The 16,423-nt window shown below is 41.0% G+C and overlaps 1 protein-coding gene across 2 annotated transcripts in view; it reads right to left on the bottom strand.

Annotated features, from left to right (window-relative positions):
• MARCHF6 (membrane associated ring-CH-type finger 6) overlaps positions 1-16,423 on the bottom strand; it is a 65,082-nt gene that overhangs the window by 13,746 nt on the left and 34,913 nt on the right. The window contains exons 12-21 of one of the 2 annotated variants that reach the window (XM_084783062.1): positions 15,086-15,166; positions 14,768-14,836; positions 14,607-14,681; positions 13,326-13,460; positions 12,538-12,657; positions 12,089-12,189; positions 9,637-9,774; positions 6,619-6,823; positions 4,690-4,759; positions 985-1,181 (exon numbers count right to left, since the gene is read on the bottom strand). In XM_084783062.1, coding sequence (XP_084639188.1) covers positions 985-1,181; positions 4,690-4,759; positions 6,619-6,823; positions 9,637-9,774; positions 12,089-12,189; positions 12,538-12,657; positions 13,326-13,460; positions 14,607-14,681; positions 14,768-14,836; positions 15,086-15,166 — 1,191 coding nt within the window. The remainder of the gene's footprint in view (positions 1-984; positions 1,182-4,689; positions 4,760-6,618; positions 6,824-9,636; positions 9,775-12,088; positions 12,190-12,537; positions 12,658-13,325; positions 13,461-14,606; positions 14,682-14,767; positions 14,837-15,085; positions 15,167-16,423) is intronic. The other variant, XM_084783063.1, reaches the window with a different exon arrangement.

Genomic DNA, 16,423 nt, shown 5'->3' with positions numbered 1-16,423 from the left:
TTGGGTTTTTTCCTTTTTTTTTAAAACAACTCAATTGTTATCCCATCACTTGTATCCTCCTGTTCCTCCCTCCCTCCCGCTTTCACCCTATTCCCCTCCCCTAGGTCTAAGACTGAGGGGGACCTTCTCCCCCACTATATGTTCATAGGCTATCAAGTCTCAACGGATGTTTTCAATACATAATAAATGTACGATGATGGAAAAGTGAAATATGCTAGTCTCATTAGAATACACTACAAATACACAGGTATTACCGAGTTAACACATGGTAACAAACAGTACATGCAAATAATGTTATAAAACATTAAAAATGGTTTCAGTGCTGGATGTGGTGGTGCATGCCTTTACTCCCAGCACTCAGGGAGGCAAAGGCAGGTGGATTGCTGTGAGTTTGAAGCCAGCCTCGTCTACAAAGTCAGTCCAGGACAGCCAAGGTTACAGAGAAACCATGTCTCAAAAAACCAAAAGCAAACAAACAAAAAAATCTGTAATGTGATCTTTAAAAAAATAAATTTTAAATGGTTTCAGCATAAATATAAGAAAAAGAAAAGTACAACTCAGATACAAAACTCAGAGCTGGTTATCCAAATGACTTAGCAGAGGAGTACCCTGCTGTATTCACCAACCCAGACAACAGTATGTACAGGTCATCGTTCCACAATCAGAAAAGAACGCCCTGTATGGAATCAGGGATTTTGAGAATGACTTCCATTACTTGTGCGTTTACATCTCCAAAAGCATTTTCGGCAATTCTTAAGTATTTCATGGTGTCACTTAGCAGCACACTCTCCTGTTAGCTCTCAAGTAAGTCTGGGTACAGAACTATGGTTCTCAAGTGAAACCGAAGGCTACCATCTTAAAAGACTATGCCTTCTGATAAAAAGATAAACTCTGCTGGAAACTAGTGATACAATAAGAAAACAAATGGGAAACAGCTGTTAAAGCATTTACTACCATCAGTAAGATCAATCTACACAAACATACCATGAGGGACCACTCTTTAACCTTCTGGAAAATCACTCTGCGTCCCTGGGGCATCCAGGCCACCAGCACCGTCACGGCCCTTATGGTTAGCCAACACACATAGAGACCACAAGCAGCAGTGTACAGCTCATGGATTTTGGCAGTTCCCGTCCAAAATGACATTAACCATCGGCCAGCAAATACTGAAAATAGAAAGACTGACAAATGAGACATGTGGCTAGGTAAAGAGAACTGTAATCTTGACATTCTATAAATATTTTCACATCCAAATAAACAAAACAACCAACAACTCTTTAGGAAATAGAACTACTTGACTAAGAAAGACCCAAAACACAGGAAGTCAATGAGCTGATTATCCCAGAATTTGCATCCTGATCTGCTGCTATTCCATTTACTAATTTCTTCTGGCTTAGGAAATTATGAGCAATATTGATTTCATTATTAATTATCAACTAAAATTATTATGCTAATAGCATAAGATAGATATTTTCTATTATTTGTGCTGCCAATATTTCATCTAGGAACATTACAAACAAATTGGGTTAATTTTCTTCCAAATGATACTCATTAGCACAGAAAATTCAGCTTTTTAAAATAAAAAGTGGGGGGCCTGGAGAGATGGCTCAGAGGTTAAGAGCACCGTCTGCTCTTCCAGAGGTCCTGAGTTAAATTCCCAGCAACTACATGGTAGCTCACAACCATCTGTAATGAGATCCAGTGCCTTCTTGTGGTGGGAAGGTGCACATGCGGGCAGAACACTGTATAAAAAATAAATAAATCTTTAAAAATAAATAAATAAATAAAATAAAAAATAAAAAAGTGGGTACAATAACTTTTCAAAACACTGCATCGAAGAAAACCATGTAAACTTTCTTTTAGAAACTCAACATCAGGGGGCTGGAGAGATGGCTCAGCTGTTAAGAACACTGGCTGTTCTTCCAGAGGTCATGAGTTCAACTCCCAGCAACCACATGGTGGCTCACAACCATCTATAATGTGATCTGATGTCCTCTTCTGGCGTGCAGGTGTGCATGCAGAAAGAGCACTGCATACATAATAATAAATAAACAAATCTTTAAAAAAAAACTCAACATCAGCTGGGCGTGGTGGTCACGCCTGTAATCCCAGCAATTGGGAAGCAGAGGCAGCTGATCTCTAAGTTCAAGGCCAGCCTGGTCTTCAAAGCAAGTCCAGGCCAAATAATAATAATAATAATAATAATAATAATAATAATAATAATAATAATAATAACAACAACAACAACAACAACAACAACAAAAAATAAAAACAACTCAACATCAACATGGAAAGTAAGGCACAAACTTGAGATGTCCCTAACTAGTTTTTGTGCTTTGTGTTTTGTTGTGAGACAGGATTTCACACTATAGTCCAAAGTGGCTTCAAACTCAAAAGCTATCCTCTTGCCTGAGCACTGGGCTCAAGTGTTTGGATTGTTTGTTTTCTTTTGTTGGTTTTTCAAGATAGGATTTTTCTGTGTAGCCTTGACTGTCCTGGACTCAATTTGTAGATCAGGCTGGCCTTAAACTCACAGAGACCGCCTGCCTCTGCTGGGATTATAGGTGTGCAGAAGACAGGGGTAGCTTTTAACCCATCAGTTAGGTTGAAGCTTAGAGGCAACCTATGGGAAGAAGCAAGGCCCCACTACTACCCTTACGTGTGCACCGTTAAAGCTCTTCTGTAATGAACCGAAATTACTCTTTCTACCATGTTAGACTAGAGAGAAATGTTTAATTAACACTATTCAGTAACAATTAATTATTCATATTACTAAATTGAAGCATAAAAAGTAGTTTCTTCTCTTATTAATTTTTTGTGGCTTTTCTGTTCATTTTTGTGAGAGGGTTTGTGTATCCCTTCCTGTCCTGGAACTCTCACTGTAGACCAGGGTGGCTTCAAACTCCAAGATATTGCCCTTGAGTGCTGGGATTAAAGTGCACCACCACCACCTGGCTTTTTATTAATTTTTAAAAGTTCTGGTAAAAATATGGAAACAGAACATGAAAACCATGAGTATATTCACATTATAGCTAGGCAGTTAGCCAGCTGTGATTTGAGAAGGACGAGGCGCTTCAAGCAAAGTGTTCATGTAGCGTGCTTAGCAAGAGGACACCTGTGTCATACAAATCACCTGTACTCCCCAAGCTCACAGATCATAGAGGAAGAGGGAGTACAAAGTGTCAACCACAGCAACACAGGACCGTCACATTCACAACCCCACAGCAGCTGTTTGCTGGTACAAGATCTCCATAAGATTACGCCAATCAACTTCCAGCATGGAGTCAGAAGTTGTTCATGAGCTCCACCCCTACCCCTAACTCTGGGACTTATGGACAGCTGATGGCTACTAGGGAAAAGTCTGTTTACCTTAAGGGTTGTAGCTCCTGAGAGGCTGGCCACTGTCTACATTGGTTCTCAGCCTTCCTAATGCTGTGACCCTTTAATGTAGCTTTTCACGTTGTGGTGACCCCAACCATAAAATTATTCTGTTGCTACTTCATAACTATAGTTTTGCTAGTGTTATGAATCGTAATTAAATATCTGACATGCAATCCCCAAAGGGGTTGTGACCCACAGGTTGAGTGAGAACTGCTGTTCTAATGGAAGGCCTCACACCCAAAAAGTGCATGGGCAACACCAACTGGGCTAGATTGATTATTAAAACAACAAAAAATATTAAAGTTAACAAAAGGACCCAGTTGGGTATTAAGGAGGTAAAGAGGTATGGGAGGAGTTGGGGGAAGAATCAGTAAAATTCATCTCTTAAATTTTTATTTATTTATTACATATATATTATTCCACATATATACAATAAACTACCTATAGCAAGAATAACCATGCCACAATCAGGAATTACATAAATATTACATTCTTAGTGTTTTGGTTATTTGCATTTGACAGCCTTGAAGATAAAAAAAAAAAAAATCTTAAATTCTCCACGTAGAAATAGCAAACCTTCACCTTTTAAACAAATGAAGGTAAAAATCACAATTTCTTCAAATTAAAAAATGTTTCCTTCCTTCCTTCTTTTTAAGAAACATCACTTTAAAGTAATTTTAATGGCCAAGTGGTGGTGGCAGCACATGCCTTTAATCCTAACACTTAGGAGGCAGGGGCAAGAGGATCTCTATGAATTTGAGGCCAGCCTGGTCTATAGAGTGAGTTCCAGGACAGCTACACAGAGAAACTCTGTCTCCAAAAACAAACAAACAAACAAACAAACAAATAAACAAACAAAAAGAAAGGAAAGAAAAAGAGAAAACCTGTCTTTAAAAAAATTCAATGTAGCGGGCGTGGTGGCACACACCTTTAATCCCAGCACTCGGGAGGCAGAGGCAGGTGGATCAGTGTGAGTTCAAGGCCAGTCTGGTCTACAAAGTAAGTCCAGGACAGTCAAGGCTACACAGAGAGACCCTGTCTCAAAAAACCCAAATTTAATGCCTCAAGCTGTTCTTTCTCAGCTTTATAACTCATGGGACAAATATTTAATACAAATTTAATAATAAAATTATTAAGTTAGTATTTTAATAAAAACAATTACTCAATTCATAATGCAGTGATTAACAACTAAGAGATCAATAGTGTTTGAACTGAACAGTAAGACTATTTCCAGTTTCAACGTGATATAACCTGTTTTGAGAAAAGATTCTTAACATTTAACAGCTGAAAGCTAGGATAAACTCATACCTGGTAAAGTAAGGCAGATGAGGCTGGCAATTAGTAATGTTATGCACATGAAGACAATCAGCAGAAATATCTGCAAGACAGAACAAAGTTCATCAGTGAGTCACATGTCCTCAATGTACTCTGACACTGCTCAAAGAATGCACATAATACTCCCAGTATAAAATCTTGCCGCTGGGAACAGGCCACATCCCAAAGGAAAGAAAGCAAGAGGGGAAGGACGACAGCCTGTGGAAATAAGTGTTCATTTTCACAGGACCACAAAGCAGTGGTGCTGTTCAGTGTTCTCTGTGGTGACAGGGACAGCTTGAGCTACACTGTCCAACACAGCAGGCACAGACCACACGGCTACTGTACTCATGACACATCAAGACTGCAGTATAACAACAGATTTTCAGTTTTACTTTCATTAATCTTAACTGTAAGTACTCATAGCCAGTGGCTGGGAAGCACCAATGGAGACCCCTTTCCTAGGCTGAAAGGCAGCACTGTAGCTCATTTTCTACCTTCTCCACTTTACCCAAGACCAGGGGGCAGAGTTCTTGGTAAGAAAAAACTCAGGTAAGACTGTAGCTCTGCCTGCCAGAAAATCCCTTAGTGATTCTGTTTCTGAAGTGCCTCCGACCCCAGCAAGAGGGCCAAGTGAAGACCAGGGAAAATTAAACAGGTGCTCACCATGAGGTCTGCTTTTAAGATTCTTAAGACAAAGGAACTGAAGGAAGACCTTCTTGTTTTCTTCACCATTGTAAGCAACATTTTCGAGACTAAGCTACTGCATCAGAACAGATGTGTTTTTGAATGGGTCAAGAAGCAGGAAGCACAAAACAGTGCTGTCAACTAGTGCACACATGCTGTTCGAGGCTCTCTACTTGGCCGCTGCCCATCAGAAATGTCACGGACACCCAAGGCATGTTTACATAATGGCTACATATGATCCACAGGTAATCCAAAAATAAGATGATGTCTATTTTTACAGAAAAGAAGCTAAGGATGAGAGGTTTAAATAATCTACCGAAGTTTCAAAATGATCAGACTCACAAACTTAAGCTATTATAAAGAGATCTAAAATGTAACAAATGGCACATGAATGGTACTAGTCATCAGAAGTTTCTGACAAGATTTTGAATCACAGACTGGCTGCTAGCTCCAAGATGATAGAGCAGGCATATTTTAGACAAGCTGGTCTTCAGTTTCATTAGCTATCAACATGAAATGACAGCCCACATCTGGCGAACGCCAGGCCCTCAAGGACACACTGGACATGGTAAGCAAGGGCTAGCCATAACTCAATATACTTAGTTTGTTTTTGGGTTTTTGGTCTGTCAAGACCAGGTTTCTCTGCGTAGCCTGAACTCTCTTTGTAGACCAGGTTGGCCTCCAACTCACAGCAAGTCCCGGGATTAAAGGCATGTGCCACCACCCCAGCCAACTGAATATATTTAGAAGAAATGAAGGACAAGAGAAGTTGTGACAGTCAACACTCTAGGAAATACAGGAGCCAGAGTGGAGAGCCTTGAAGCCGTATGTGCACTACTCCACACTCACTGTACTGTGCTTCAGTGTCTTTGCCCTACTGAGGTGCATTGTTGTTCTGATCCAATAGCTGTGAGTGAAGATTATCAAAGGCAAACAATAACATGTCATTAGTTCCTGACACATGCTGAAATGTTTCTCATCGTGCTAGCCTCCTATTTATGATCGTTTTTTCTCAAACAAGAACAAAAGTTCACAGAATCCTAACCCCACATAGTGCCCATCTCCAAAGTCTACTAAACTTATTTTGAACATTTATGCCGCATAATGAGAGTAATAAGACAGGTTTCTTTCCAGGAACCATAAGTCAAAGCTACACAGCACCTTTTTAACAGCACTAATTCTCAACTAGTGAAAGAAAAAATTAATTCACAGAAAAGTCAAGCTGAATGGACTTACCCTGAGTGGGAAATTTAAAGGCCGGCGGTAAGGCTGAAAGCCAACAGGCCCTCCCTGCTGCAGTATGGCTTGGTGGGCTGCATGCAGACCCTCCCCAGCAGGAACAGCATTGTTGTTGTTGCGCGCAGGCTGGTTATTGTTGACCTGCTGATTTGCACTGTTCTCGTTTTCTTCCTGGTCTCCCAGTAAGTAGGAATGAAGGTCCCTACACAAAAGTTACAGCAGTGAGCCTTGTTTCAGAGTGACAATGACAAGCAAGACTTACTTTCTTAAAGGGTAGAAAATACATGTGGATTCTAGATAGAGCATTACTCCCACTACCTGGATTAAATGCTAGTGCCTGCTTCAAATTAAACCCTTCTACTCCACTGGCTAGCTTGTGGGACACTCCAGAACTTAAACCTATTTTGTTTCTTTACTTAACATCTGGAAAAAGTGATTTAGAGGAAAGCATAGAGGCAGTATTAGGCTTCACAGAGTAAGAACATTTTTCTTCTCTCCTAATGTTTGCTGTATCTCCTGTTCAAGTTACAAATCAATTCAGACAAGAGTGGCCCTAGAGAAAAGGACAGTGTTCAAATGTAAGTCTGCAACCCACAGTAATGTACCACAGTGTACCAAATATTTCACAGGAACCTCCGATCTATAAACTTGATAAATAAGTGCAAATCACTATGGCATTAATCCTGATCATCAACCTGTCAAGATCTACAGTCCTGGACAGTTTCATGTCAACTTGGCACAGGCTACAGTCATCTGGGAAGGGAGAATGACAATTAAGAATATGCCATTACCAGGCTATGGGCAGGCCTGGAGCGCATTTTACTTATTAGTGACTAATGTAGGAGGGCCCATCTGGGTACAGGGTTATAAAAAACAGGACGACAAAGTCATGAGGACTAAGCCAGTAAACAGCATTTCTTTATGGCCTCTGCATCACTTCCTGCCAACAGGTTCTAGCCCTGACATCCCTCAGTGATGTATTGTTACATCAAGTATAAGATGAAATAAATACACCCCTCCCTCCCCCAAGTCGCCTTTAGTTACAGTGTTGTTTCCTCCCCCACCTACCCCCCACCCCCACCCCCGAGGCAGGGCTTCTCTGTGTAGCCTTGGCTGTCTTGGACTCACTTTGTAGACCAGGCTGGCCTCGAACTCACAGTGATCTGCCTGCCTCTGCCTCCCAAGTGTTGGGATTCAAGGTGTGCGCCACCACCACCCAGCCCTCACACACACACATATATATTTAATTAATTTATTCAGATTACAACTCAATTGTTATTCCATCACTTGTATGCTCCCGCTTTCACCCTGTTCCCCTCCCCTAGGTCTAAGACTGAGGGAGACCTCCTTCCCCACTATAGGGTCATAGGCTATCAAGTCTCATCTTGGTAGCCTGCTTATTCTTTCTTTGAGTGACATCAGGCCTCTCCACCAAGGGGAGGTGGTCAAATATGGGGCACCAGAGTTCATTCCCCACTTTCCACATTAACTGTGGAGAATGTCCTGTCTATAGGCTAGATCAGAATAGGGGTTCGATGTTTACTACTTGCATTGTCCTTGGTTAGTGCAATAATTTGAGCAGAGTCCCCTGGGCCCTGAACCACCCATCGTGACATTCTTCTTGTAGGTTTCTAGGACCCTCTGGATCCTCTATTTCCCCATCTCCTATATTTATCTTACCTAGACTAGAGTCCCAGTAGGATGTCCTCACATCCATCCCAATCTCCTGGTAAGTGAAGACTTTCGTGGGACATGCCTTTTGGGCTAATGCCCAATCATAAGTGAGTATATACCACGTGAGTCTTTCTGCTTCTGGGTTAACTCACTCAGTATGATCACAGTGTATTTTAACAGCAATAGAAACACTAACTAGGACACAAACCTAGGACACAGGCCTCTGGAATGCCAGTGAAGGAATATCCACATTAGGCTAAGGTGGGAAGACCCATCCTAAAAATTCCCCCAGCAGGCCAGGGAGGGATCCTGGACAGAATAAACTGGGTAAGTGGCCTGTACATCAGCCTCTCCTGCTCCCTCTTCCCTCCTCTCCCTCTCACCCTGCTTCCAGAATACAAATTTAAAGTGACTGAAGCCTCAAGCACCTGACGCAAAGACTTCCCTTCCACAATGTAAGTAAAAATAAACACTCCCTTAAGCTGCTTCTGTTGGGTATTTTATCACAGCAACACAAAAAATATTTAGTAACAAACAATAAATCAAACCTCAGCAAAGTTTCTTTGCCTGGTTAGAATCCCTAAAAAGGTAAGTTAGCCTGTCTTTAAATGCAGGACATTTTTTAACTTTTAGGCTAATGTGTCTTGATGATACTGTCACATTCCCATAAGCACACCATAGTCTAACTGTACTGACCTGACCCCAACACTCTGTTTGTCACATGTAACAATACAAAAGAAGGTGCATCAGTGAGCCTGCACAAGAAGGACAGTGCGTACATACCCTCCTTGAAAGGGTAACCTGCAGACAGTTCTCAACTGCTTCCTACTAAAACTAGGGTTTTCTGAGAGTTTTTATTTATATATGTATGCATCTCTGTATGCCACGTGTGTTGTAAGTGCCCACAGAGCCAGCAAAGGTGTCAAGTCCCCACAACTGGACTCACAGGCCACTGTAAGTACCCTGGCATTGGTACTGGACAATGGTGTGGGTCCTCAAAAGAACAGCAAGCACTCGTACTGCTAAGCTGCAACTCCAGCCTCCGAAGTGAGCTTTTACAGAGTGGAACACAGAACACGTTTCTTTCAGGAAGGCTACAAAATAAGATGGGCCACGGAGGCACACGCCTGTATGCTCAACACTAAGAAGTCCAAGGCAGAAGACTCTAGGGTTGAGGACAGCTTGAGTAAGACTGTGTCACAATAAAAATAAAATACGGGGCTGGTATAGCATTCGTACCATAAGGTCCTGGCTTCAGTCCCCAGGATCAGGAAAAGGGAAAAAGGAAAGGTTATAGGCACAGAAAGCACTGATGCCCAGAGAGTCTGCTGCCATACTCACAGCAAGTATCCAGCAGTGACAGTCCACGCACGCACAAGCCCCTTCAGCCACTGCCTCGTGTGTCCCTGTTCCAGCAATGCTGGCAAAACAACCTGCAGCAGGAGCAGCTCAAGGGACAGTTCACTCACGGGAGCATCACTACAATAGTTACAAAGAGCCAGGTTTACAACATAATATAAAACATCTAATCAGATTAAACAAACCTCCAAAGCCAAATGAACTTGTCTTTATTGCCTTTTCTCCTTTTCTCTCTCTAAGTCCATGAGGCTATCCTCCTAAACCCCTGAAACTGTTCCTGGTCCCTTGGTGTCCACTAATTCCTTGATGCTCACGTGCATCGTGTGTTACAGTGTGTTACAGAGCTGCCCACCCTCCCAACTGCTTCCAAACCAGCTGTTTCCCCTGTGCCTCTCCAAGTCTAGAAACACGAGGGTCCCATGTTTTGTCATTCCTCAGCTAAGCTTATTCTTTGTGTGACTGTGACTCCTCTGGCTTAAATACCACCTTCATCTACTACTGACATTTCTTCCCTGACTCCTAACTTGTGTATTGACAGTGACACTCAGTGCCTTACACTGGTGTACACTATTCCACTTAAGGTCAAGTATCTATCTATCTATCTATCTATCTATCTATCTATCTATCTATCTATCTATCTATCTATTTATTTATGAGGCAGGGTTTCTCTGTGTAGCCTTGGCTGTCCTGGACTCACTTTGTAGACCAGGCTGGCCTCGAACTCACAGTGATCTACCTGCCTCTGTCTCTCAAATGCTGTGAATAAAGGCGTGCGCCACCACCGGCTGGCCTCCACCAAACTATTAATACTGCTCTTCCCACTATCACATACACCTCAATACATGTTACTCTATACTCTCCCATGCTAAGAACAGCATTTCTGATTTCTTGACTTCCTTCATGATAACTCACACCAAACTGCTAGACTCCTCTGCACTCTTAACAATATTATCAATCCTTATTGCCTCTTAGCTGCTATTGCTACCTCCTGCATCTATACCACTCCCGTCTGCACTAGGATCATCACACTATCTTCATGCTTCTAACTTGATCGCTCTCACTCTATCTCTGATCACCAAGGAGCCAGAGTGACCCTCATAGCCTTCTACAAGCTACCCAACTCTCTTGACCAAAAGTCCAAGTGCCTATGACAGCCTCCAAACTCAAAGAAGAGCTTTCAATAACTTAACGGATTTCACAGCCAACTACTTTGCTTTCTCCTTTTTCTTAGCCAAACTACTCTGTCAAACAGACCTAGGTGTTACTGTGCCCGCTGATCCACATGGACAGCATGCCCTTCCCCACCTCCTTTTAGGGCTTTCCTTACTGTCACCTCAGTCTTTATCAGTTACTACTTGTAAATCAGAACTTCATTCTGGACACTCTCTATTCTTTTCACTCCTTTCTTTTCCCTGGACCAATAAAGATTATCATGCATAGTATACATTTTATCGATATTAAAACTTTATCTTCTTGCCCATAAATGTAACCTCTACTATGGAGAAACTACTAACAACTTTGTTTGTTTGTTTGTTTGTTTTTCAAGGCATGGTTTCTCTGTGTAGCCTTGGTTGTCCTAGACTCACTTTGCAGAGCAGGCTGACCTTGAAATCAGAGATCCGCCTGCCTCTGCCTCCCTGAATGCTGGGACTATAAGGCATGCACCAGTGTGTCCTGTTAACTAACAAATTTTTAACAGAGGAATAATACAATCAACTTTCAGAGAATCTAAAGCCGGCAGGGAAAAAGGTAGGATATAAATGGAGAGTAAAGGGAAATGGAAACTACTGAATAGTAAAATGAGCTGGTTTGGTGTAAGGTCCTAAAGACTGGAACTGACAAGACAGAAGTAAATTTGAGAATTTGAGGTAAGCTATGGAGTAATAAAGTCACTGAAAAGTTTAAAACCAAAAAGAGCTGAAAGCCTCAAGTATTAGTTTTAGTACAAAGTAAATGGTGTATATAAAGAAAAATCAATGCTACTAATTTTCATTAAGTGTGGGGGATAAAGTTCTAACAAATGTAATAAGCTATCCTTTGGGGGGAGCTAGGTGGTGGAGGTGCACGCCTTGATTCCAGCACTTTGAAGGCAAGGCACACAGATCTCTGGGTTCCAGGCCAGCCTGCTCTACAGAATGAGTTCCAAGACAGCCAGGGCTACACAGAGACACCCTGTCTTGGAGAGTATTGGGTGTGGGTGTTGACTACTAACACATTATGTAATTGAAAGTATGGCAAAATGGAACCACCACATAAAATGTTTAATGTAATTTGAATATTAAATGCCCAACAGTGATACATCATTTCATCTCTTCTAGGTTTAAAACTTAGCCCATAGGGTTGGGGATGCTGCTCAGTGGTACAGCACATGCTTAGCATGCTAGGTACCGAGTTTAATCCCCAAACCACGAAAATAACAACAAAACATCCGTACCTGTAGAGCATGACATTGTAGGGGAGAAAATTAGGCAAAAGACTCTTAATTATTCGTATAGGAAGCCAGAGCATCAGAAGCACAATGGAGCCAAAGACAATCTGTAGTAAGAAACAGGGCACAACTATACTGTGAATCCGGCAAACTACTTGGGAAGTATATTCCATGGGCTTAGGTAAATACAGTCAGTATGCTCTCCCAGCCCTCCCAATCTAAAAGAATACAAACAACAAAAAAACACTGTAAGAAACTAAAGGTAAATTAAGGTAGCATGCTTTAATTTTTTTGTTTTTATTTTTTGAGACAGGGTTTCTCTGTGTAGCCTTGGCTGTCCTGAACTCAGTTTGTAGACCAGGCTGGCCTCAAACTCACAGAGATACACATGCCTCTGCCTCCCCAAGTACTAGGCTTTGATTTTTCATTAAAAAAAAAAAAAAAGGCTTGCTCACCACTGACAAAATAAATCTTCGGAGATGTCTATAGATGGGCAAGTGGATCATTTCCTGTACTGGATTAAAATCTGGATCATTCAAATTCCTTAGAAACCATAAGACTCCAGGCCGAAGTACCTGAAAACATTATTTCAAGTGTAATATATACTCAACCTCTTTATGCTGTGCATATGAGAATTAATAGAAAAATAAGATGCTAATATTAGTCTAGCACCTAAAATTCAGCAGAGAATAGGAATTGTGCCTTTGTATCTCAGGTATTACCCCAGCAGACATCATAGAGTCTGGAGCTAGATGTACACTTAAGGAAATATTAATCTTCTCTCATTTTTAAACCAGTTAAAACAGGATATTTGAAGGTACCTATCTGACAAATGGCACGGGATCATAAAGAATCCTCATTGTTACTCTGTATTTCAAGTGTCCCTAAATATTTCAATATTTTCAATTCTATAGAACTTCTCTTGGAGATGAAGACTAAGACAAATTTACTATCACAACCACTTTTAGGAGTTTATAACAGAAGGCAAATATGTGTATCAAGTAAGAACTTTGATTTTTAATTAGCCTTGATCATTTTTTAAACTATAATTGTCATTTTTTGATATAAATAAATATTCATTTAAAGTAATCAAACCAAACTCTACTATTAGTTATTCCCCCCTTAAAACAGTAGAGAATATGGTTTAGTTAGGAAAGCATCCTAGCCTTTGAGGGATGACTGGTGGTCAAAGCAAAGCCCTTCTCAAAAACACATAGCATCTACACTGCCCTGTAGGACCTACCTCTCTCAGTAGCAGGATGAAGGAGGCAAAGTAAAACACATACACCATTCCCACCAACCAGTGCAGAAACATCGTAGTCCCTGGAGCCGACTGAAAGCTCAGCTCTCGATCTTTCAGAGTAGCATCAAACATTTCCTGAGCCAAAACAGAACATTGTCAGAGATCTGTGCCACCTACATTTGCAACGCTTAGTACTTCCACCATTAAGAAGTCAGGTCATGAAACGTACATAATGTCAGTGGTTTTGGCTTTCAGGTCTCTTAGTGCCAGGTCACAGTGCCACAGAACTATGTAAGAATATGTAACACTTTAAAGTTCTCAAGCATGGACAGGCAAGGAGACTAAACCTGAGTTTCATCCCTGGGACTCACATGGGAGAGAGAACAGACTCCTGCAAGCTGTCCTCTCAGCACCACACGTGTAAATACTCAAAATAAATAAAGCATACACAACTAGTTTCACTAGTTTGTTTCCCTTCTTTTTCTGTGATGGAGTCTCACACATCTCAGGCCAGCACAGGAATCGCTATGCAGCTGAAGAGAACATGAAGTTCTGAGCCTCCTGGCTCCCCCTCCTCAGGGCTTCAACTACAGCACATGCTATCACTTAGCTCATCTGGGACTGGGAATTGAACCGAGGACTTCACTCATCCTAGGCAAGCATTCTACCAACTAACTTATGTTTCAGCCTTTACTACTAAAAGCTACTCTTTTTAACTTTATAAAACCCTAAGCTGGACGTGGTGGCACACTCCTTTAATCCCAACATTCCAGGAGGCAGAAGGAGGCGATCTCTGTGACTTCAAGGTCAGCCTGGTCTACAAAGTGAGTTCTGTACAGCCAAGGCTACACAGAGAAACTCTGCCTGGGTGGTGGTGTGTGTGTGTGGGGGGGGGGGGGATCTTGATCTCTTAGCTATAGGTCTACATTTACAAAATTATGAATAATAATAAACAAAAGCAGCTTTTCTTCATATATTTTGAAATATCAAAACTGAGAACCATTAAAATTTAGTGTCATAGTTTTAAAAGCAGGCCACCATTACTATAAAATTTAAGAGGAAAAAATGAGTAACAAAATTCTCCAATAGTTATGAAAGCTCCAATCAAAATACTCTGACATTCGAATACATGTAAGATACAAAAAATTAGCATTCAAGACAAAATTTAGACTCAATAGTGTTATAAGTAAATAATCAAAAATACCTTCCTATAAAAGTAATGTTTTCTAAAGACAGTCTGAAGCTTTGAAATGCAATTATGACATTGGGTGTTCAACTCACCAGAGAACAGATATCCAGCCACCAGCCACAAATGAGAGGGAACACTCCAATTTCTACCACAACTAACAAAGAGACCTTAATTGAATAGAAATAAAGTTCATCAGTACCAATCAAATGGAGGAGGGCAAACCACCTTTAGCTTTACTTTACAAACTGATTACCTTAACCACAATATAGCAGACTCCCAACAAACGACGGGACTTATGAAATTTAACAAGAGTTGCCAAGGCCTGCAGTATTTTAGTCAAGGAAAAACTGAACACTTTCGAGTATGAGACAGGAAACTCTTCAGATTACACAGGATGTAATGACAAACAAATTTCATTTACTTCAAATTTGGTCCACACTCATCCCTTCGGAAACACTAAGTTTATGATGATATGGTGGGGTGCGGGGTAGGGGGAAGCAGCTCTTGTTGTTAGTGAGAACTCTTTGGTATGAATGACACTGTACCTCCCAGCTGGTTCATTAAAGGATACATGACAAATTATCAGTGTTATTGCTAAAAGTATATATCCAACAATTGTTGTGATTAGACCTTCAAAATGAGATGCTTGGACCTGAAAACAAAACAAACAAGTAAAATAAAACTTTCCCACATGGTTGATAAGGCAGGTTTCTATTGTAGTAAGTGATCTGAATGATAGAAAGTAAACTTTGCTTTGTTTTTCATGATAGGGTTTCTCTGTGTACCCTGGCCGTCCTAGAACTCTCTGTAAACCAGCCTGGCTTCAAACTCAGAAGAGCTCCACCTGCTTCTGCCTTCTGAGTGCTAGGATTAAAGGTGTGCATCAACACTGCCCAGCACAATAGAAACTAAACTATTAGTTCAACATATTTATAATTTAAAACCTGAAATCTCCTTTTACAACATCTACAAACAAGACTCTCTCATATATATATAGACTGCTAAATATTACTGAAGATTGAAGAAATATTAAATAACATTTTATCCAAAGGATCAAAATAACATGAAATTTCCCAATAAGACCACAATCCTAACAGCTAGCCCTTAATCTCACAAAGGTGCATTTGGCAAGGGCTGACCGATAAAGCAGCAGCACACCGCCCATGTTACCCACTCAGCTTGTAACAGCCTGACCACATCATCTCATACTCTTAGAAATAACTGTTTAAGTTCCTCTGACTCTTTAAAATTCTTCTAGAGACTTGCAGAAAGTAGAAGTTTGGAGAATGGCAAACATTTTTCATTTGTATCTTCTCAGTCCCTGAGTTATGGTAGTAAGCAGCAGCAATTCACAAAACTAGTATCTGCTGAAACCTTCTCAGCCTTCCGGTTCTCACCATCAACTGCTAAGAGGTGTCAGAGCAGTAGCCAATAATGGAGCCTTCCCAACAGTGACCTCAGACTCTCTCACTCAAAGAGAACAAGAGAGCCCAGTCAGCGCTTCCTTAGAAGAGAAATCTCCACAGAGCCCAAAAAGGTAGTCATACTCCACAGATCTTTGGGACCTCCGGCTATGGTAGTCCCTTAGTACAGAAGGCAGTCTTGTTTACGAGCAAAGCTATTGCCATCTAATTGCTATCAGAATCAGACATGCACAATAAAACTCTTCACTGCTAAGGGGACACCATCTTACTAGAGTGTTTCTCTACACTATGAAAATGTTTTAGGAAAAAGGTATTAAGAATCTATCCATCGAGGCCAACCTGGTCTACAAAGCAAGTTCCAGGACAGCCAGGGCCACACACACAGAAACCTTGTCTCAATAACACCCCTCCCTGCCCATCCCCCTCCCCCAACAATCTATCCAAATATTCACCTACTCTTAGGAAATACAAAATGTAAAACATAA

Source organism: Acomys minous (genome assembly GCF_964271855.1).
Source record: "Acomys minous genome assembly, chromosome: 5".
Taxonomy (NCBI): Eukaryota; Metazoa; Chordata; class Mammalia; order Rodentia; family Muridae; genus Acomys; species Acomys minous.
The sequence above is the reverse complement of the archived record's forward strand: the minus strand, read 5'-3'. Positions and strand labels throughout refer to the sequence as shown.